The sequence below is a fragment of the Phodopus roborovskii genome, unplaced genomic scaffold (assembly GCF_943737965.1).
Source record: "Phodopus roborovskii unplaced genomic scaffold, PHOROB, whole genome shotgun sequence".
Lineage (NCBI taxonomy): Eukaryota > Metazoa > Chordata > Mammalia > Rodentia > Cricetidae > Phodopus > Phodopus roborovskii.
Genome location: NW_026126460.1, coordinates 27,226,296 through 27,250,166, shown reverse-complemented (window position 1 = coordinate 27,250,166; position 23,871 = coordinate 27,226,296). Strand labels below are relative to the sequence as shown.

At 42.3% G+C, this 23,871-nt stretch overlaps 1 protein-coding gene across 1 annotated transcript in view; it reads right to left on the bottom strand.

Annotated features, from left to right (window-relative positions):
* The window catches only part of Col4a3 (collagen type IV alpha 3 chain), a 117,975-nt gene that overhangs the window by 54,502 nt on the left and 39,602 nt on the right, over positions 1 to 23,871 (bottom strand). Inside the window, exons 2-13 of the mRNA XM_051190571.1 lie at positions 14,701 to 14,757; positions 12,888 to 12,977; positions 10,675 to 10,719; positions 9,370 to 9,414; positions 8,087 to 8,149; positions 7,433 to 7,486; positions 6,521 to 6,547; positions 5,495 to 5,572; positions 3,861 to 3,923; positions 3,714 to 3,749; positions 539 to 580; positions 254 to 331 (exon numbers count right to left, since the gene is read on the bottom strand). Coding sequence (XP_051046528.1) covers positions 254 to 331; positions 539 to 580; positions 3,714 to 3,749; positions 3,861 to 3,923; positions 5,495 to 5,572; positions 6,521 to 6,547; positions 7,433 to 7,486; positions 8,087 to 8,149; positions 9,370 to 9,414; positions 10,675 to 10,719; positions 12,888 to 12,977; positions 14,701 to 14,757 — 678 coding nt within the window. The remainder of the gene's footprint in view (positions 1 to 253; positions 332 to 538; positions 581 to 3,713; positions 3,750 to 3,860; positions 3,924 to 5,494; positions 5,573 to 6,520; positions 6,548 to 7,432; positions 7,487 to 8,086; positions 8,150 to 9,369; positions 9,415 to 10,674; positions 10,720 to 12,887; positions 12,978 to 14,700; positions 14,758 to 23,871) is intronic.

Genomic DNA, 23,871 nt, shown 5'->3' with positions numbered 1-23,871 from the left:
GAGAAGGAAGAGGGAAGAAGGGTGAATAGAAAGAACCAGGCTGCTGCCTTGGAGTCACATGTCTTTATTTCTCCGTTTCAATTTTCCATCCCACACCGTGAAAGATATTGGGAGGAATTAAACCTAGATGACCAGGAGTGGGGGAACTGGGATGAGCAAGGCTCATGATGGAGCTTCTAAAAGAGAAGAGGGATCATCAAGATGTCTTTCTAGAAGCAAAGGCACAACAGTAGTCACAAAGCTCTAGCCTTACCGATTTGTTGTATGGGCGGAGGAGTGTAACAATCACGGTTCCTTCAGGCCCAGGAGGTCCTGTTAATCCTTTCTCACCCTAAAGACAGGCACAGAAGAGAATGAAAACCACCCAACACCATCAACACAACAGGTCTACTCTCTCAAAGGTCAGTTTCCTCTTCTGCCTCATACACAAAACAGCCAATGGAAACACTCATTTCCACATGTCCAGTGAGTAGATGCAAAGGCATCTGGGAACTTACATCTTCCAACCCACTAACACATACTGCGGTATGTCAATTACCTTTTCTCCTTTTTCTCCTATGGCATAGTCACCCATATGACCCTGTAAGAGAACATGAAATGTCATTGCTAGGTCTCAGGAAGTCCATATGGTTAGAAATGAGTTCAGGCGGGACTATAGAAAGTTTTTTGGACATTAGATAAAAGCCAGTATTCCTCAGGAACTTGTGAAATGTCCCCCCAAGAAGTCATTTCTCTTGCATCTGGCAGAAGGGGACATATGGCTCCATTGACAATGCCCTGTGGTTACATATCCGAACCCAGATAGGATCCTCAGTCCCTACTCACAAGTACTTGTTTGACATTTCAAAGGCTTTTTCCACTTCCTCAGGATTCTCTCCTTCCAGGCACACCTGTTTGAACAAACCCTCTACAAAGACAGAGCACCCCCCCCCCCAGCAATCTCTTGCTGTCTTACTATCTCCACCACTACTGTCTCCTGCCCTCTCCCTCTCTTGATTCTATGGTTATGTCCAGTCTGCTGTCTTTTTTCTCTTCTTTGGACTATTCCAGGTACCTCTGGATAATTTTTTTTCTCTCTTATTTATTCTGAACAAAAGCCTTCATCCTAATAATGGAACAGTTTTTTTTAACTGCACTCCCTCGTATACAATCATTATGTTTAAAAATAAATTTGAGTAATTGGAACTCATTAAAATTCCAGTCTTTGTAAGTGAAGACTTATATATCCATCTTAGTTTTGAAATTATAAAGCTATATTACTATTTTCATAGAAGAACAGCAATGTGGGTTTTTAAAGGTAGAGGTTTGGGAGCCCAGGAAACTGGAGACTCACTGAATAAAATGGATGGCACAAGTTGGGGCGGGGAGTGGAAACTAGTATAGAGGGAATTTCTCTTGCTAAGCCACCATCTGGATTTGATCCCATTGGCAGGCTACTTCCTGATGAGTCTTTCACTTCCTGGCTACCTGACTTCCTTTGCTGGCGGCTTCGTTTCCTGATGCCCTACTTTTGTCATGCTAAAAATAAGAGGACCGGTAACTGAACTTCAAGATTCTGCAATTCAAGCCAGAAAAGCCAAGAGTGGAAAGCAAGCCTTTAGTAATTTAGTGACTCATGATCACTTGAGGCGAATAGTTTCCATTCATCAACAATGGCTGTTGTGTTATGAACACCCATCACAGCTAATGAAGACATTTAAAACTAACTGTAAAGTATTAAGAGGTAGGGCTGGGTAGGACTGTTAAAAATGAGCCGATTCGTTCATCCATGGACTCAGGAAATAGTGAGTTATGGCGGTGGAAAATGAGCCTTCTGTATATGTATGTCATCCTGTTTCCTCATATGGTAACTATACTCTGCACTCTGCAGGGAATCATTTACACAGGGACTATCAAAGTGGCTCAGTGGGTAAAGGTATCCTTTGGCAACCTGACCATCTGAGTTCAATTCCTCACACCTACATAGTGGAATGAGAGTCCTTCAGATGTCCTATGTCCTTCACACATGTGCCATGTTGTGTATGTTCTACAAATAAAGAAATAAATATAAAAGTAAAATTAAAAGGAAAGGAAAAGCCCTGATACCCCTTGACAATGGACTCTTTATCTGGACCTGTAAGGGATAAATTTCTATCCAGTCTGTAGCAATTCGTCCATCCAGCTAGAAACAGATTATAACAATGGCTAACCTATCATTTGAAGCAGTGTCTTTTATAGAACTTTTCCAAGGGCAGTTTATTTTTGTTTTAATGATTTCATAGTAAAGAGTATATGAAACAGTCTTATGAATGTGGTCCAGTGTCTTAATCTTACTAATTAACTCTCTTAAGAAACATGGGGGAAAACTTTACAAAATGTCTACAATGTAAAATCATATCGCAGCTTTTTATAAGGAAACAGCCTAAGGTTGCCATGTAGAAGTGTGCATGTAATAGCAATATACATAAGATAACAGATTTTACGAGGATATTTCTTAGTTTACAATGTGCCATTTCTGCTTCAAATAATCTTCCAGCAGTCTAGTCTCACTAACAGTGAATCTTTGCTTTGGGAATATTTGTTATCATTGTTTATCTGGCATTTGGTTCCTAGAAAAAGTTTCTGCTGAACTGTGGCTTTTCTTTTTAAATTTATTTTTAAGGTAGCATACAAAGTAACATACTTGGGGTTGGTTCTGCTCTTCCCTCACCCATGCTCTTCTCCCTGAGTATCATTTCCCTTTTTGCTCCCGAGTGTGTGGCTGTTGAGTATGGTGGTTAACCTTGATTGTCGTCTTGATGGGATTTAGGATCCCCATGGCGGTGACCCTTGGGCAGGCCTCTGAATTAGCTTGACTGGGGTTAGGAGACCCAGCCTGACTGTGGGTGGCAGGATTCCGAGTGCTGGGGTCCCAGACTGAAGAGAAAGGCAGGTCTGAGCAGTCGTATTCATTGCCCTCTCCTTCTGACTATGGATGCAGCACGGCTGGCTTCATGTCCCTGCTGCCATGACCTCCTGCTTGGTGGACTATACCCCCAAACTTTGAGCCCAAATGAACCTTTCCTTCCTCAAATTGCTTTTGTCAGGGACTTGGCCAGAATAATGAGAAAAGCAGCTCCCAGAGTCAAGAGATTTCAAACCGCAGCTGCCATCACATAATCTGAACCCAGGAGAGATGGAGGATGGAGGAAGAGGAAGGGGAGGGAGAGGGGCAGACAGATTGCATGTGTGCATCTATCAATGACGTAATAAATGTGAGAGCACATTTGTTCTGTGCGCCAGGCCATTAATATCAATAAGAAACAGTACTTAGTAATACTCCCTTGGTGAGGCTCACCTTCATTCGCCATTTAAAAATTTAATTTTTATTTGAATTTTTTATTCGTTCAACATTTCTATCCTTAAACTATTTAATTTTTTTTAAAAATAGAAACACCTAAAGTACCCAGATTGAAGACTGTCACCCTTCATTTAGTCACATGAGATTGTGTGGATTTTGCAAAGCAGCCTGCTACAAGAACTGATGAGCTAAAGTAGGGTTACAGAAAATGGAAACCTACCTATTAGAAACCCTGGCTTTCCCCCAGTGTTCTGTCAGTGATTAAATTACTGCTGGTCCTGTCCCCTTTTCTGTTGGGACTGCTGTGATCCTAGGGAGGTACCAACAGTACTCTGCTAGACTTATGGGCTGGCTAGGGTGCCCCGAGTGTTAAAACTTAGGAACATAGACTTACTTTTGGTCCTCTGGGTCCCACAGCACCTGGAAAACCCTACAACAGATGTGAGCAAATGTTAAAGCAGGAATCATGCCCAGTCAGATCGTGCTCTAAAACATTTGTTATTACTAATGTGTGCATGAGCTGCAGAGACTTCATACTCACAAAATCTCCCTGAGGACCTGGTGGACCAGCAGGCCCTGGAAAACCTGGGGGGCCTGGAAAACCCTTGAAGTTAAGAGAAGAGTGAATTTAATGTACTCATCAAATAACACCAAAGCCCATTAGTTAGATGTTGTGATGCTTTCATGAAACCCCAAGAGCATATTGCCTCCCCTCTAACTGACTGCAACCAATTATAGTAAGTTCCAAACTCCTTGCTGTAGGCAACAGATACCCGGGACATCTTGATACAGGGACATGGCCAGCAACACTTATTGATTTGGGCAGTTTTCAGGCTTTATTCCCCCCTCTCTTTCCCCCCCTCCCTCCCTGAATGTGGACAGTGTTTTTCCTCCTCCTTTAGGGCTGGCCCCACCCACAGCTCTCATGCCTAGTTTTCCGTATACCTTTATGACCACTTTCCCCCTTATTGCTACAGCTGACCTTCTCAGAAGGCTGTCCTGTCGGCTGGATCGGTACCCCAAATTAATTGACTGTACCACTGGAGCTCTGGGTTCCCTCTCTGTCTGTCCAGAGTTGGAGTTCTTCCCTGATGATATGTCCTATCCCCACTCCCGACATTATTTTTCTCATTAGCATTCATTATGGTGTAACAAATGGTACTGTTATCAATTAATATTTTTTCCCTGTCTGCTCACTGGAACGAAGTCTCTATGGGGACAAGAGTTTTAGAACTGGTTTTTGGCTGATCTGGGCCCTAGAGCCTAGAAATAGTCCTGCCACATAACTGGCACCTAAGAAACCTTAAATGCATTGCACTGAAATGGTGCGCAGAAGCGCACTGACAGGAGATGACCATGTTCCCGGCCATTACTCTCCTTTCTGCACCTTTGATTCCTATGCAAAGGATCGAGAGCCACCCTGTCCCATGCCAATCTCAGAAGCCCATCAATGCTGCTAGTCGCATTCCTGTGGCTGTTGGGCTCCTAGCCCAGTTTCACAGGTTAGTTCTGTTGGCCTGGTTCACCAGCATCCACAGCTTCAACTCAAACCCTGACTTGATGAGGCAAATATCCAGTCTCTTCCCAGAAATTTCCACACTGCATTCAGAACTAAGGTGAGTTACTTCTGGTTAATTAGCCTGAAATTTAGCAATTGTAGTAGATATCTACCTAGGGGCCCTTCTGAATCACAAAGTATACACAAGCCCTAAATGGCTGTGTCTCATTGGATCTGTTATAGAACACCCCCAGGCTAGCTACAGATGAACTAGTGAAGCAAACGCTTCAGGGTTCAAGGGACAAGAGTCACGCTTCAATAAAACTCTTAAAGATGCTGTGTAAATATTGGAGCTAGGATGTTCTTTAACACTCCAATTTTAATTAGCCAATGCACAGTGTGAACCTGTCCTTGATTTCAGCCAATACACAGAGAGAAAAGCTCTTCCCTGAAGAGGCTCAAACAACAGAAGCTTAAGAGATTAAAAGATGTTCACAATGTCACTTTTGCATACCAGCATGTTGCTTCTCCTAACGGGGTCAATGTTAGAATGACAGGTGAGGTGGACATTGTAGAGAGGGAGAGAAGAGAGGATGGGAGGAAGGAGGGAGGAAGATAGATAATATGAATATGATACAATATGAATATGAGTGGAGATCCTTCTGGAAGTGTTATACCTGGAAGCCTGGAGGCCCTGGAGGCCCAGGGTCACCTTTTCCATCGAATCTCCTGTCTCCTTCTTGAGCAGGCTCACCCTTGAAAACAGAGACAGTCATCAGCCCCAATCAGCTTTTTATTTTCAAAAGGCCCCACATTGAGTGCTCATTCAAGGTCATATCTCCTCAAAGATCAGTGTCTGGGAGTATGTATACACTTACAGAAGTGTTTTCAAATTTGCAATTATTCCATTTTGAAGAATTCAAAGAACTCTTAAAACTTTTTTGTTAGCCTATATAAATCATACATAATAATGAGTTTCATTGTGACATTTTGTATTTGCATATATAATGCATTTGATCATAGTCTCTCCTCAATACCCCTTCCCATTCTTCTCACACTCCTGCTGATTATAGACCACCCCATACCTTCCTGCCTTTCTCCCACCCACATTTTTTTTGTGTGTGTGTGTGTGTGTGTGTAAGCCAATGAGTTTAATTAAGGTTTCTTATAGGACCATGGTCAAGAGGCTATTTGTAAGTGCATGGACAATTAACCAGTGGCTACACCACTGAGGAAAATCTCTCTCCTTCCCAGAAACCAATAGCTGCCTACAGACCCTCAGGTGGGTGGGACTTTACAAGGTACTCCTCCTACTTTTGTACTATTTTTTTTTAAACTGACAACTTACTGTGATAAGGAGGAAAAGGAATAATAAATCATTTCCCAAGATACCCAAATTGGTAGTAATTCCTAACCTAGAACGTGGAGTCTCAAATACAAGAACAGTTCCCTTTCCCTAGATCCTCCTTCCTTAAAGGATGACATAACCATCCCAAGGATCTGTCTATGTCAAGAGCCAGAGGAATTTGCTCAGTAGGAGAAAGTGCCATCTTTTAATGTTTATGGTGTCTGAATTATTAACACCAAGACCTGGTTTATGAGGCCAGTTTGCAATAATTTACACTTCATCAATTAATTGAGGTCCTTTTCATACACATGGTTCCAGATCTTCAGTAATAGCAGTTGACAAACAAATAACTTACCTTTTGTCCTTTCACACCAATAGGACCCTGGGAAAGAAGCAATGCATTAGCCACCAGAGGCCAAACAAATCCATACACTTTACCTTGTCTCCACTCCCTTTGTCTGCCCGCTGGCCCATAACATTCCTGGCTTTCAATCTCCACATTTCAACAGATCTATAGTTTCTTCTACATCTTCTGCCTCCCTCCAATACGGACAGTCTCTCTTTTCATCCTGCCTGCAAATTTACACACTGTGCTTCTCCCACCTATCCCCAGTTCCACACATGCCTCTCAGCTCCTTCTGTCATGGGAACACTGCTTTCCAAGGTCAGCAATGACTTCATGTCATCGGTTAAGACCAAGCCATCAATCCTTGTATTACTAGACTTGTCTGCATCATGGGGCTGCCCCATACACCACTGAAGGACATCTTCACCATGGCTTCCATTCTATACAATTCCTGGCTTTCTCTCTGTTGTTAGGGCCTTTTCTCCTTCCCCTGCTCATTCCCCTTGACTTAGAAGTTACGTGACCTTCGAATCAAATGCTATGCTTGCTCTCTCTTTCTGAATTGGTAGAAATTTGACCTCACATCCTCTCCTCCTCCCGTCAGTCTGCTTATTACACATCTTTATGTGGATGTGTCAAAAGTAAAACAAAGCCCTAATAGCTAAACTTGATCTTGTAAATCTTCCTTCCCTCCCTCCCTCCCTCTCTCCCTCCTTCCCTCCCTCCCTCTTTTCTTCCCTCCCTCCATCCATCCCTCCTTCCTTCTTCACTTCCTTCTTGTCTTTTTCTTTCTGTCCCTGCGTCTGATAAACTCTCAGCCTTCCCAATATCAGGAGAGGTTTGTGTGCATGGCACATGGAATGGACTACTTTCATCAGTTAATTTATGTCTGTGATGTAGGAGTTAGGGATACAAACTTACTGGGAGCCCCAAATAGCCTGGTGTCCCAGGAATACCTGGGAATCCTTGTTCACCCTAGAAGACAAGAAAGTTTTTCAGAGTTCCTAGTTGTTCTAGAACATCTTATGCAGATAGTTATCCCCCAGTAGCCCATCCAACTAGGTAAATAAATTCAAATTCCTGATGGCTATTGCTCAGAGGGCTGAGAGCCAGAAACCCATTATCTTAGTTGAAAATAAGATCAGGGTCTACTGCCTCTCAAATTGGGCATAAATGGTACCCTAATTTTGCCAAGAACTTTTTAATTGCTGCTTCTGGAACTTTAGTAATTAGTTTGCTCGTGGCCACCCTTCTAAGGGGAGGGGAGGGCTTAGTTAGGACACATAGGAGGCAACGCTCAGGCTTTTCTTTCCAGGCACTAACTTATTCTCTGATTGGTAGATTGGTATCTACAACCTCTGATGCGAGCAAGGCATTGAGTTTCTGTGGCAACCGACTGGAAAACTCCCTTCAAAACCATGCATAAGGAGAAAGGAAGCAATTCCTGCTCAAAATCATGCTGTTGTTTTTGACTAAAAGAATGTTCCAGAAAGTCCACTTCATCTCACTACAGCTTCTTCCTGACTTATTCATCCAGCAATGTTCTCATTAATCACCTGTTCAAGCAGGACGTACCTTAGAACCATTGCATCCTGGTAGACCATCCAGCCCAGGAGGCCCAGGGTGGCCTGGGATGCCCTAGAAAGAGAGCAAGACTCACTGACAAAGGCAGAGGCTGCTTTACAAGGCCCAAGACTACAAAAAAGTCAGGACTCAAAGGAAATGATGATGGTTTTAGAAGGTTATTAGCTAGAAATGGTTGCTTAAATGCTAATATAGCAAATTTAAATTGTAATTTTGATATAATTTAGTATCATAGTAAACAAAACATGTTATCTAAGATAAAGATTGTTGGATGAGATATGGATATTTTAGATGAAACAAAAGTCTAGAAAACACAAAGTGGGATCACATGATGTTCTGTTCTAAGTGAGAAAGGGAGGAAAGAGAAGAGGGCTAGACATTGAGGGGATTATGTCATTGTTCTGTGCTACAGGGCCATCCTATTGTATTCTATACACATATATGTGTCATACAAATCCACACTCTGCCATAGTCAGTTCTTGTAAAGAGTGTGCCGGACATGTTTGTACGGTAACTATTTTAATGTCTTCAGTAAGATGAACATGTGAGTGGGAACACACAAGCATATATATATATATGTATATATAAAACACATACATATATACACAAGAACATGAACACATGCATACATATACACACATATATAATTGTACACACATACATATACACACATATATATATACATATACACACGTACATATATACATACACATATATACATTACAATACATACATACAAATGTACACACATACACACACACACACATATATATATATACATACACACATGCATACATACATAGTACATATATATAATGAGTAGTTTCCCCTAGTCTAGTCTGACTGCTGTGTCAGCCCCAAAAAACACACAGAGACACTATATTAGATATAAAGCTGTTGGCCTGTTATTAGCCTTTCTTATTGGCTAGCTCTGCCTTAAACATTAACCCATTTCTATTAATCTAAGTGTTTCTGTGTGGTCTTATCTTACCGGAGAAAGGGTCCAGACCTCTCCTCTCAAGCCCCTACATCTTGACTCTCCCTACCACCTCTCCCAGAATCCTCCTTATCTCCTAGTCCTGCCTATCTTGCTTTCCTGTTGGCCAACAGGGCTTTATTCATTAACCAATAAGAGAAACATATTTACAGAATGACATCTGCCATCATATATACACACATAATAAATATACAAACACACACATGCACTCATGCACACACACACACACACACACACACACACACACACACACACACACACATTTCTCATTACTTACTGGAAGTCCAGGAGGACCTGAAAATCCTGGTAATCCAGTTATTCCCTAAACATAAGTAAAAGAGGAGGGGGTAGAGAGAAAAGAGCAAAAAAAAAAAAAAGTTAAAAATGTTCATTCTATAAACATAAAATTATTTGCCATTTCAATGATCATTTTTTTTTTTTTGCAGCTATGTATTGAGTATATCAAAAAGTGGTTAGAAACAAAAAGGCTCTACAAACCTTTCTACATCTGGCCATTATACAACTTTTTACATTTTTGTTTTGTTTGGTGAGTCAGTCTTATTGTGTACATAGCCTAGACTGGTCTCACACACACTGTGTACATATTCTGGGCTGGCTTTGAGTTTGTGACTTTCTGCCTCCCATTTATAGAAATGGTGTGTGTGTGTGTGTGTGTCTGTCTGTCTGTCTGTGTCTCTGTGTGTGATGTTTGTGACACATGTGCCACAGTATATTTGTGGATGTCAGAGGACAACTTTTGGGGAGTTTTTTCTATTTCTTCACTTTGAGGAAGGGCTTCTTAAGATCTCTGCCATGCAGCATGCTCCTGCCTGGCCTGCTCATTCTCCTATATCCACCTCCTATTCGGATATGTGAGTGCTGGGCTTGTGCACTATTCAATCTGTCTTTTTTTTTTTTAAGTGATGTAGGTTCCCCATATTGAATTCAGATCCTCAGGCTGGCACTACAATCCCTTTCTCCTGTGGAAAGTTTTAACTGGGGGTTGTTATGGTTGCTTTGGTTGAGGGGGATTCTTTTTGTTTGTTCTTTGAGACAAAGACTCACTCTATAACCCGGGCTATCCTAGGAATGTCATAAGGCAGCCCAATCTTGAACTTAAAGCAATTCTCCTGGCTCAGCCTCCCCAGTGCTGAGGTTGTAGATGTGAGTTACCACACCTGGCTGAAAGTCATTTTTAAGGTATATTTTACATGTGGTAAAATGTGTATGTCTTCTGTGAAAAGCATATGGATATGGATATATATATATATATCCCTCCCTCTTCCAGTCACTAGAGTGCTAATCATGCACTGACATGGCTGGCATACTGGCATATTTATGGTCACTTCATAATTACTCCTAACCTCAAACAGTAACAACATCATCAACTCTCTAGAAAGTTCTCTTGAGCCCTTTCCTATCAGTTCACATCTGTCCCTAAGGTGGTGACCATTGTTTTGGCCTCATCCAGGGCTTACTTTTCCTGTTACACTCCACTCCATCTGTGGAGCCAGACACCTCTCTGACCTTTACAAGAAGAATGTTCAACCAACCATCAGAAAGGATGGGTGGGACTACTAACCCTGATGCCTTTGGGACCAGTGAGTCCTGGAAGTCCTGGAGAGCCCTAGATCCAAGTGGAAAAAGGAAAAGTCAGTGCAGCAAAAACCATTTGGTGCTATGATACCCACACATCCAAGGCCCTAGGCGTGTCTCCACGCTGAGCAGTTTTGGTCTTGTGATTATTTCACTATTGATAGAGCTTATTAATCACTGGCTGCTCCCAATTGAGTACCAATTAGAATGGACCAACAAAACTACATTCAAACCCTCACTGCTCAAAAACTGGATCAGGGACCAATGACCAGCGAGTTGATCTCAAACAGCTTCACCCCTTTCCTCTTCCAGGTCATATTGATGCTGAATCCACATCTCCACAGGATTCTGCTGGGATTCTCCGGCACTGGGAATCCTTAAAAAGACCCACATTAGCCTAGCAGCTGCTGGGGACTGATAAGGGGGAACACCATGGTTACAGCGGCAAAAGATACCAGTGGCCGGTGATTCTGTGCCGGAGAAACGCTTCATAACACAATGTGCCCGACACGTAAGAGTAAATAAACATCAAAGTGGGAACTGCCTGCACCACAGATGCTTTTTTACCTCCCCCGCTTAATGAATCCTGGTTTGAGGCCCCTTTCCACCGAGAATAACCTTAAATGGAGACTATTTTAACTAAGCTGTGAAACCGCCATTGTCCAAAAGCTTTTTTCCATCACCCCAGAGAGTTTCAGATATTTTTTGTTTTGTTTTGTTTTGTTTTGTTTTTGAGAAAGGGCTGTTACAAAGTCTTCTGAGATTGGAGCATCAAGGTCAAAGTCAGCCGTTCCCTTCTGAGGGGGAATTCCTGGGTGCAAGGCCATGTTCAGGGCTGGATCTTTCCCTGGTGAGAGCTGCTTTGTGTTATGCAGAGGGCAGAAAGGAAGACAGATTTGCAGGTTTGATTTCCCTGTTGTAAATCTTCATGAGCAGAAAATAACACTGAGAAGGGAAGCTTATAAATCTGAAAACTATTTTGGCAAGATTTTAATGTTCTCTGGTTGTTTGCCTTTGGTCAAGTTCTCCTTTGGGGATGCGTGTACCTATAAGCCATGTTTGAAAATGAGATCCCATGACGTGACAGGTGTTTTCTGGGTTGGTTTTATGGAATATTTGCAAGTGTTCTATGTATTATTCATATATATATGAATATTCATATATATATATAGTCAATATAGTATGGAATTTGAAAGACTCCACAAAGATCAATTATGATGATCTTTTATCAGCTATTAGTTGACAGCTTGCTGGAGGCCAGGAGTCAGGGAAGTTTGTATGTCTGATAGCCCCAGTGTCCATCCAGCTAATGTCTATTCCCAGTAGGAAGGTCTGATCAACAGAGCTAGTGCTACACGGTTATTTAGTAAATCCTCTCTCATAGCATGATTAAAGATCTGTGACAAGTGTGAAGGGAGGCAGGCTCTGGTACAGACATTAGAAGCCTGATGCTCAACAGACCTCCACAAAGGATGGGGAGACAGGAAGAGAATCAAGGATAGGGGACTTACACAACCAAAAGCAGATAGATGTCTCCAGACCCACTCCATGCGAATCAAAGCAGAGGTTCATGTCAAGGGAAGATACTAAAGAACCCCTCGCAGTGGCCATTGGAGATCATAGTGAGGCTTGCAGGAATGTTTTCAGAGGAGGAAGCCAAAGGCAAAGGGACACTGGCTAAGGGGAGACGAGCAGGAGGCTAACAGGTACCACATGAACTATTCCTTCAAGCACTCAGGCTACAGAAAAGACAAGGAGAGGATGATGAACCTCTGGTTAGGGTACCTAAAGAATCTAGACGAAGTTACATGCCAGTATAGAAAAATATTTGCATGTTTCAGCACTAAAAGAGAAGAGCCAACATCAAATGTCCATCAGAAAGGAGATGCTCCTGGACCAGGGTGAATCCCAGTGGTCAGGGAAGAGGTGGAGGGACAGGTCTTCAGTGAAGGAGGAAAAGATCTCATCCTCCCTTGTAAGACAAGCTTGGCGAGGTTCATGGGTGGAAACTACATGGTGTCTGGTTGGCTAAGAATTCAGTTCTGAAAAACTCAGCTAAGGTAGGAAATGAAGAATTTGTTTTTCATCCACCAGGTGGCTAAGGTGGGGAATTCTCTTCAGGGCCCCAGTGGCCTATGTGGTAGGCACGAAGATGGGTTAGGTGGGCAGAGGATTCACCAAGTTTGCAGCGTGACATACCTTGGGTCCCTGTGGTCCAGCAAAGCCTTCAGGACCTGGAAATCCTTTCTGGCCAGGAAAACCAGGGGGTCCAGGATAGCCTTTCTCCCCCTGTTAAAACCAAAATGAAACAAGAAGCAAGCGGCAGTTAGCTAGCAACACACTGAGCCACACCAGTCTTCTTTATAACAGTCTTCCCTGGGGTCAAGGAGTCAATAGTCAACACAACTCCCAGGAAAGCCACCAGCTAGTAACACATGTCCATCAACTTCAGAGTGGCGCTAATGTCCTTGTAGAGACTGATTTTTCCAAGAGTGTAGACCCACTATTTAGGACAGAGGTTAGAGGGAAAGGGACCAATTGAAAGAACAGTGGTTAGAAAATTAAGGTTAGTGGAGTGTGTTCATTAAGGTGTGGAGATGGTGAGGGCGAGGCTGCGTTTTGAGGTCTTCATAACGACAGAATGAAAACAGAATACCATGGAGGTACAGACTTGAGAGCTGTTTTATTGTGCAGAAATGTGTCCCCCAATTGATGATTTCCATGGATGCTGCAGGACAAGGACAGCACAGAGTATGAACCAAATGATCTCATAGGTGGAGCTAGATGATGCTCTGGGGAAGTGCCTAGCAGAGAATAAAATAGTTTGGCCAACAAAAACTTCCCATGACTGTGAATACCGGGGAATAGTCTTCAACAGTCAAGGCCACTAGTCAATTTGTTTTGTTACAATTGGTAGATGCAATAAAGAAAGAAAGAAAGAAAGAAAGAAAGAAAGAAAGAAAGAAAGAAAGAAAGCCACAGAAAAGATCGAAAGTCTGCTCCTTTATGTTGGTATACAGGCAGGCACACATCAATAATCAAAGAAGTGGATTTGCTAGACCTAGACCCTTCTCACGGCTCAGTGACTTTCACATGTTTTAGAATTGCATCATGCATACAGCTGCAACTCAATATATGCCTGAATGCAAGTTCAAGAACAAAGAGAGTGCATTCCAGAGTAAATGTGAACAGGCAACATTCAGGGCTTCCTGGGGAGAGGGGAGGACCCTAGTACAAGTGAATTATAGATATAGTATTGGTAAGTAAAATAATTATTGTAATCAGTATATATTTATATGTAAATTGTCTTATCTAAAAGGCTTAAAATGTGCTTTCTTTGAAATACTTTTTAATAGTTACCCTTCAATATTGTTGACCAATTAATTAATGTCTCCAAGGAAGGGGTTTGTAAACAAACAAAAAATACTTTAGCTCTGCTCCTGTCTTAATTGTCATAAATTGTGAGTTAATGGAGCGGACTGATGAGATTTCACAGCATTCTTTTTCTTTGAATTCTGCAATGGAGTTTTGAATTTTTTTTTTTTTTTTTTTTTTTTTTTTTTTTTTTCCTTGACTGTGGTTCTGTTGCTGGATTTTGCCACCAGGGGGTGGTCTTGTCTCAATGCTGCAGCACAGCATCTGTGGGTTTCAATGTTTTTATCAAAGCAAGAGAATCAAGTTGTTTTAATTTCTTCTCTCATGTTTAGCAACATCATAAATATAGTGTATGCTAGGGAGGCTTCTTAAAATGTTCATTTTTTTTGGCAGCTTGCTACTTATTCAGCTGAGAGAGTTACAGTCTAACTGCCAGTATTTACACAAGGTAGAGGGAGTAGCCAAAGCTTCCTAGAAGGATTTACACATTGTTCAAGGTTAATGTTTATATACAATTACTTTAAATGTGGATTTAGGAAAGTTGATAATGTAGTGATGATCTCCACTATGAAGAGCAAAGTGTGTCAGACTCAAGGCGTGTCTAGTGTGAAGAGGCAGCATTAAGTTCTGTTCTTACCTTCTCCCCTTTGGTCCCCACGCAGAGACACTGGCCCTTGCCTTTGCAGACACAGCCCTGGAAAGAGCAAAAGAGGACAATTAATGGATACCAAACCTATCTTATGCTCTTTGAACCTTGGACACTTAAACTCGTGATACACGTGACACTGGCAATTCATCAATAAAAGTGAATAGAAAAAAATATCATCATAGAAGAAATGTCAAATGACATAGAAGGGTCACCATTTTTTTTTAAATTGAATTTTGAAAGTTGAACAGTTTGTTTGTAGAAAAGGAAAAGTCTGTTATTCCACGCCCTTTTCCCACAACAATAAAACGTCGAACTGTGTGAAACTACCATTGTTGTAGTTGGAAAGGAACCTAACATTGATTTCTTCTTAGGTTCAGTAAAATGGTGTGTGTGTGTGTGTGTGTGTTATGTGTTGTGGTGTGTGTGTGTGTGTGTAATTGTGTGCTGTGTGGTATGTGTGTGGTGTTTGTGGTATGTGTGTGCTGTGTGTGTTATGTGTGCTGTATAGGATGTGTGTGTGTGTGTGTGTGTGTGTGTGTGTGGTGTTTGGGTTCGATGTGTATTTGTACCTGGCTCTCCTATGTGCACCATATCTCATATCTCATGACTGAATACATAACACTTCCACAGGTGATTCCAAGCTTTGCTTTCCCTGAAATAGTATTCAACACCGGAATAAGAATGTTGATGTTCACTGCGTGTATTTAAAACATTCAATTACTGTGCTGATACCAGAATAAACTTTCTTACATAAAGAACGAAAACTACATCACTGAGCCAGCAATCTTCTATCCTATCTAGTCACTTTGACACATCAACAAACTCAGCCCTTAGAAATTATGTAGAAACTCTGAAAAATATTACCCACCTGCAGAAACACAAGAAGAAAAATAATTGTTAAGTAGTAGATTTAATATGTTCTTTGACATAAATGATACATTCTATGGTCGTGTATAAACCTTTTTCTTTATTGTTTCCTTTAGTAAATACTAATTGCAAATTAGTTTGCTTCTATATAAAATATATGATTGATAATTGACGATACCAGCTGCTAATTGATGACCTAACATTTATAGGAGGCTGGTAGGTAAATTGCAAGGGAAACGGGGAGTTTCTAACTGAAAAAGGAAAAGTCTCAAAACATAAGTAACTGAATATATTCCCTAAGGTGATGACAGGAGACTTTTCTGCCATTCACAGAGCTGAGCAGGTGATGGCTTTCATTCCTCCCACACTCACCCCATTTATAAACATCGTGATTTATATGAATGGGAAGTCACTGACTGAGGCATGGATAGTCTCCCTGAGTTGTGGTAATTCGATATTCTTATAAGACCAGGTCTTTACTGTTTTCCTGGCAGGTGTTTGGCATGATGAAGACTTCACTTAATTTTGCCTTTCTGGATTCTTAACTGTCTACATTCATGTCAGACATATATTTAACTGCACTCTTATTAGCAATGGGCTCCCTAAACATCTGTGTCATCTTGTCTCTGCCCCATGGTTAACTCAAGCAGAAACTTTGAGGCAAGCTTCCAGGAATCTGTTTCATGATGCCCTTTTGTTGATAACGATTTATTTCTCACAGTTGAGAACCCCATTCTGAGTGAACTTGACATAATTATACATGGAGTTTCCTAGCCGCTGTCCTCAATAGAGTATGCATGGATTTCCTTAGCCACTGACTTCCAAAGATCTCTAGAAGCTCTGCTTCTCACAAGCCAGACACCTGCATCCTGAGCATCTGGTCCAGGGAAGGGAGGGGCATATTGGCCATCCTGTAAACTAGACAATATTAAATGTTCCACAAGGCAGGCTTAATTCAATTTTGTTTTGTTTATTTTATCTGTCTGTCTACCTAACTATCACTTTCTCTACCATCTCTCTTCCTATCATCATTTATTATCAATTTTTGAATAACAGTTGTGTTCAGCCTCCTCTATTGAAAAACCTTTCAACCAAAGTTTGAGTGAGTCCATCCTTGCTGATCTCCTTTAGACCACATCTTCCCTTCATTCTACTCTATGGAACTTTTGTAATTACATGTTTAATGAACATTTTTTTTTCCTAATGGCTGCATGTCCCAGGAGAGAAGGAACCACCCGCTGTTGTTCATGTCAATGTTCTACCTGTGTTGTATATCCAGAACAATTGCTGTATCAATTGGATGGAAGCTTATGGTTCACCCTGAACTTGGGAGTGGTGATATATTATTTATGATTAATTAAAGCTTGCCTGAGGATTCATAAAGCAAAGTTAGCCACACGTCATGGAAACCAGGCACACACCTTTAATCCCAGCAGCCAGAAGCTAGGAGGTGGTGGCACACACCTTTAACCCCAGGACTCAGGGTTAAGAGGTATATGGATCTCTGAGAGTCCAAGACCCCCCAGATCTACACAATACTGAATCAGTCTAAAAGAGAATTATAGCTCACACCTTTAATCCCAGCACTAGAGGGTATAAAAAAACAGGAACAAGTATTGAGTAGGAGGCAGTCATTCTCCAGCCAGACAGAGGAAAGACAACAGTCTGAGGCTTGGTGAGAGCTCGTGGAGACAGGATCAGCCCTTTAAGTCTGAGAAAGAGGTAAGAAGCTAATGGCTGACTGCTTAGTTTTTCTGATGTTCAGTTTGAAGCTTGAACCCCAATATCTGTCTCTGGGTCCTTTACTTTTCATGTTACACATGGTAGTTATATGGCTGTTGTTGGGCAATTATAACTGACATGAAAAAGAGCGAAGTCAGAGCCTTTGGCTGGTTCAACACATTAAAACGGACACAAACTGAATGATTTGTTAGTTAGTTGCTTGGGCTGAAAAAATTTTTTAGAATAACATTAGCCCTCCTGAGAGTTGAAATGCAGTGCAAAAACAATTATATAATGTCCCATTTAAGCTCAGCAGCTGTTGATATAATTCACCACTCCATTTCCCTCTGTCTCTCTTGTTTCTCCCGCTTTCTTCACCTCTACACGCACGCATACGCACGCACGCATACGCACGCATGCACACGGCGCACGCACACGCACGCGCATGCACGCGCTCCCACACACACTCTCTCACACGCACGCACGCACGCACGCACGCACGCACTCCTGTCCCCAAATAACTCAAAAGAAGGCTTCATGCAGGCTGACATGTCACCTCCATATGAGCATATATTTTTATGTAATTGCATAAAATTAAGAAACCCAAATGGATGTCATTTTAGCATACTTGTTTATTAGAGGATCATAGTTTTATTTAAGGTCCTTAATTATGGTAGGAAATTAAAAGCTGTTTAATGTCTAGCAAAGCTATGATTTTATAGTAGCAATTTCATCACTTAAAAAAAGACGTGTGTGTGTGTGTGTGTGTGTGTGTGTGTGTGTGTGTGTGTGTGTGTGTGTGGTGTGTACTACATGTGTGTGGGTACCTTCAGAGGCCAGAAAAGAGCATATCATTCTCAAAAGCTAGAGTTACAGGTGGTTATGAGGCCCCAACACAAGTGTAGGGAGAGTTGAACTTGGGTCCTCTGGGAGAACAGCAAGTGCTCTGAACTTCTGAACCATCTCTCCAGCTCCAAGATTTGATCTCAATGCATGTGTTTTCTCTAACTTTTAAAAAACTACTTCAGCCACATCTTTTGCAAAAAGCAACTTTCAATAGGAAAACTTATTGTATAAATGATATTAATGATAATTATTATTGTTTTGTAGCAGTGTTGTGGATGGTACTAGAGCCTTGAGGATTCTAGACCTCTGAGGATTCCTACCACTGAGCCACTCCTCCAGCCCTTCAATTTTACTCTTAATAAATGTTTCAATCCTGCTTTCATAGAAATACATTTTTGCCCACTCACTTAATCAAGGTGTTCCTCAGCATTTAATTAACACACTCCATTACATTCCTAAGTGCTACAGGCAGAGAAGTTGATGTAAGAATATGAACTCTCGGCAATCCTAAAATCTAGAGATAGGCATGTACTGCTATGCTAGGGACAAGCACAAAGTGAACACACAGGCAGTCTGATCTTCATGGTAGCCAACTCAATGGGCAGGCATTTTGAGTGGACCCACTATACGCTCTCTTCACATGTCTGCGTGCTTGAAGCCATGTAGTAGATTTGGCTGTCACAACTAGACCCACCGCTGTCTCTTTCTCCACAGGTTAGCAGAACTATTCCAGAATCAGTCAAACAGTCAGGGTGCGGCCTCCCTGTCCATCTGCACAATATTGCTGGCTGATACTTCAGCATTCATTACGTGACAACTTGCCTACAAGTAGATTCTCCATCTGACTGGATGAACTCAACAGTAGTAATAGCAGCTCTCTGGCAGGCGTTCAGCAGTCCGAATGATGGTGTAGAGAGCCTGGCATGGGACCTCACGAAATAAAGCCCCCTAGGAATGCCCTTGCATGCGAGATACAAATTATTTTCATTTTGGCATTTCCCCTTAAACATAATGTAAACTTTGCAAATACGTTTCAATCAATTATTCCTCAGATTACTCAATGAAATGATGCAGAGGCCATGGCTAAACCTTTTGCATTCATTTTGATGGACCCTTTTTTTTTTTTTTTTTTTTTTTTTTTTTTTTTGAAGCACTACAACTATGTTATTGGGTCCAACCCATTAATTACTATTCAGAAGTCAACTCCCTTAAAAATAAGTATGCCCATTGGCTATCATCCAGTCAACTACACTGATGGTTATTTCTCATGTAACATTTTTTATGATTTTTTTCCTTTTTCAACAACAAAGTAATTTTCAGGGTCCCCATACCAGAGCTCAAGAAAGTGAAGAGAAGAAAGTTCTTAATAATATTGCCTTTTCTTTCCCTTGGAATCAGAACACTGCCCAAGGTTAATGGTTTTGCACATAGGAATATTAAACAATTTGCTTGGGGGGGGGAACCACTCTCTTAATGAGTGCCTTCATTTTTTTATGGCCTCTGAATGCAAAATAGACATTCACTGTAGACAATCTAAAAGACTTAGAACTGCAGTGATCACATGCCCAGTACACACGGCCTACTCTGTGCCCTGTGGGTCATCTGTGCAGGTTCTAACTAGAGTTTGGGGTCAGTTGCCAAAGGGTTTACAGCTGTCTCACTTGCAGAGGAAGGCATTGAGATTTGTCTTGTGGCACGTAACAATGAATGAATTAGTAAGAAATCGAGGAAAGGTGTTTGGGAGGATTTGAAGAGAGGAAAGTGAAAGGAGAGGTGACGCCATCATTTTATAAGCTCAAAAAAGACAAGAAAAAGGATCCATCTTGGAGTGGTTTGCAGAGCAATAGGGTTGGGTCAAAGGCTGCTTGCAGATGGCTGTGCTCAGTAAGGACTCAGACACTGGGGATTTCCCCTCTCTGTTCCACACAAGACTGATTGCCAAAGGACAGCCATGTGACTGTCTGGCCTTATCTTCAGTCAGTGTAAACTAGCCATGTTCCCTGCAGACATTTCCTCCTGGGTTTATCTAATGCCAGAGAACTGGCTGGGACTTCCAGAATAAGGATGAGACTAAAAACCCTTTGTTAATTCCACAACTGAATCACAATGTCTGTTGCTAGTATCTTTAGAGGACACCACATGTGTTAGTTAAGTAGTTGAATGCTATTTGTACATGGACACAGACACCCTAGCATTTTATTTATTTAATAACATGCTTGTTAGACATCTCAGTGGTATTTGATGCTCATACCGGCAGGTGCCAAATTGCACGGATGATATACAAATGGCAATGACTTCTCAGCTGCTGCCCAGGCATAGCATTTGAGCATCACCCATACATTTTTAACCTCAGCAAGCATTTGGTGCTGCAGAGGTAGTTCAGTGGTCAGAGTGCATGCTGCTCTTCCAGAGCATTTGAATTTGACCATGCTGGGAGGCTCACAAACATCTGTAACTCTAGCTTCAGGAGATCCAACACCCTCTTCTGGCCTCTGCTGGCACCTGCGCACATGTGGTATTCACCCACACAATCATACACATAGAGAAAAAATAATAAATTAGTAAGAGACCTAAAGAGGTGCATGCATTCTTACTGTTTATCGAAAGGGTCAAGAAATTCATACATACACACATTTTTATTTTTTAAAAAATTCCATTAATAGAAAATAATTTTCAGATTCTCTTCTTTCTACTTTCTGAATACAAGCACATCCCATTTCTGCTGGCTCATGATATGGAGGTGACCTCCTGTACCCTCTGTCTCTCTCCACATCCAGCTACCCAGGGCCAGTGGGAGGGGAAGTTGGCATCTTGAGCTGGTTTACACGCTACTGAGCAGGGCTGTTGATTTTGTATTAGAATGATTGACCCTGCCAGTCTCGGTGCCCAGCCAATGGCCCGAGGCAATGGTTTTGTGTGTGAAAAGAAAAGAAGAGCTGACCAAGTTCTAGCCGAGCGGTGCCAGACAGGCCACACCAGCTGTTCTCTGCAGCGTGGCCTCCACCCAGTGACCAGGAGCCGTGGCAGCTTGCCCTCCGGCAACGAAGGATGCAGAGACTGGCTGCCTGTCCCACCCACAAGCCATCTCCGCTGAAGAAGCTGCCACTCTTCCCATCTTTCAGCTCCTGCCCAGGGAGATAGCAATAGTCTAGACAAGGAACCCAGCCCCGGCTTTGGATTTTCTGAGTGACAGTAAACACGCGGATGAGAGACGCTGACAAGGAAGGTGGCAATCCAGTTCTCCAGCGTGTTTGGAGATAATGCTCTTGTTTGGTAACAACACGCTCTTCCCGCCTTGTGAATTGCAAGGAACGAGGTGTGTGTCTGTTGCTATCGACTCCAGCTTCGCTTCCCCCTAAATCACTTAAAATTTTTTAAGTTTTAAAAATCGCTAATTAGCACAAATTTCACTATGGCATTTTCAAACGAAAGTTGTTTTCGTTGGCTCAGTGTCCCCTCTTCTCTGTCCTCTGTCCCCTCCCCTAGTGTTCTTCTACCTACCTTCACCCATAGCCTCCTCGCTGCCACAGGTGTCTCCATTTCCTGAAGATCTCTCGTTCTCTTCTCCCGAGAGCTTTTCTAGTCTTATATTCTATGTCCTTACTCACCCTCGTTCATGTATGTTATAAGCTCGGGTCTGTGTATGAGAGAAAACATTAGATTTTTTTTCTTTCTGAGCTTGTTATATAATGCTTTCCAGATCCTTCTATTTTCCTGATTTCAGTTTTCCTCATATATGTATGTATGTATGTATGTTTATATATACATATAGATGTATATATATATATATATATATACATATATGTGTCTGAATATAATTAATTTGTGTATATGCACCACAGTTTCAATACCCACCCATCTCTTCCGTTTCCTTGGTATTGTGACCAATGCACAGCAGATGTGGGTCGGCCAGCACATGTGTGGTAGGACGTGGAGTCTTTGGGGTTTATGCCCAGAGTGATGCACCCGGGCCTTATGGTAGCTTTAATTTGTGAGAAACATCCCTGCTGATTTCCATAACGGCTGAACTAGTTTAGAGTCTTACTAGCAGCGAGTAAGGGTCCTCCCTGGCCACACTGGTTTGCGCTAGCAGTTGTCACTTTGTTTCTCGACCCTAGCCGTTCTTAATGGGGGTGTTTGTGATGTGTTGCGGCTTCCTCACTTTCCTTGCCTAGAGAAGACTCCCTGCCCCGCACAGGTTAGGCTGCCAGGCTATGAACCGGCCCTAGCTGCTCTTCTCACTTCCCTAGCTTGTCTTGTGAAAACAATAATCTTAACAGGAAACCTCACCAAGCAGTAGAAAATCCAAACTCCATGTTGGGAAGTGGGTGCAGGGTTCCTTAGGTCATTTTGTAGATCAGTCTGGCCTTGAACTCACAGAGGTCTGCATGCCTCTGCCTCCCAAGTGCTGGGATTAAAGGCGTGTGCCACCACTGCCCAACTGCAACTTAATTTTTCAAAAAGTGTTTGTTATGTACAAAAGTTGCCTCAGTCTTTGACCTGGTCAGTTGCTGGGGAAACAGTGGGATTCTGCTTGTTGACCTGAGGGGTCCTGAGATGCTTTGGGTACTGTAGATATATCCAGCCCACAGTCTACAGGCTGCATGTGACCCAGTGCAAAATCATAAATGTGTGTAATATATTATGAGTCTTTCTTGCAGCTTTGTTTGCTAACTTGGCTATGCAATTCTCCATTGTGACTTTTAAAGGTAAAAACATCATGTCACAATGTCAAAAAGGTCGATCACACCATCAATCATATTCAGTGGTTGACCCTGTGTGCTGTAAAACTAACTGACCAGGCAAGGTGAACCCACTGATATCACAGAAACCAGTCTGATTAAAGAATTCATGTCTGGAACCTTAAACCAAGCCCAAAGCCTGTGACCAGGGAGGTGACAAGTCTTAGTAGGACAACTACTACTGTTGTTTTGTTAAATGGACAAGACAAATTGCTTTATGAACAACCACCTTTATGTCTACAGAGTAGTTTTGCTGTCAGCTTTGGTCAGAGTGATCAGCCATGGCTGCAGAGGTTTATAATTACTCAAATATAGAGAATATGTAGCTGTTAAATGTCCCACCATAAGTAGGGCATCTACATTACTCCCTCCATGGCTCAGGGAACATTATGTGGAAAGGGACAGAAGGAACAGAATAGTCAGATGAAGTAGGGTGGGAAGCAGTGTGGAGTGCTGACTCTTGGGCATGTCATGGGTCTCAGTTTTGAACTCACAGGGGCTGTGGTCATCTGATTGACATCTACACAGGGGGCTGTCAGCACCCTATCAGGGAAGGGAGGCAGGCTTATTGGGTGTCACTCCCTCTAAGGATTTATATACTGGTAAGTGTTGATCTGGGGAGAAAGAGAGAGGGAGGGAAGGGGGGAGGGAGACAGAGGAGGGGAGGGAAGGAGAGAGGAGTGGGAGGGAAAGGAAGAGGGGAAGAGAGGGGGAGGGAGGGGGAGGGAGGGGGAGGGAAGGAGAACAGAGAGAGATAGAGGGGAAGAGAGGGGGAGGGGAGAGAGGCGAGGAAGGGAAGGAGGGGGAGGGAAGGGGAGAGAGAGAGAGAGAGAGAGAGAGAGAGAGAGAGAGAGAGAGAGAGAGAAAAGCTGTTTTGGAGAGGAACTCAGGAAGGGGCAGCCAGGAGAAGGAGTGGGATTTTATTCTCAGCCTTTCTTTTTAAGGGTGTTTTATTATAATGTTTTTACTCTATGTATAGGAT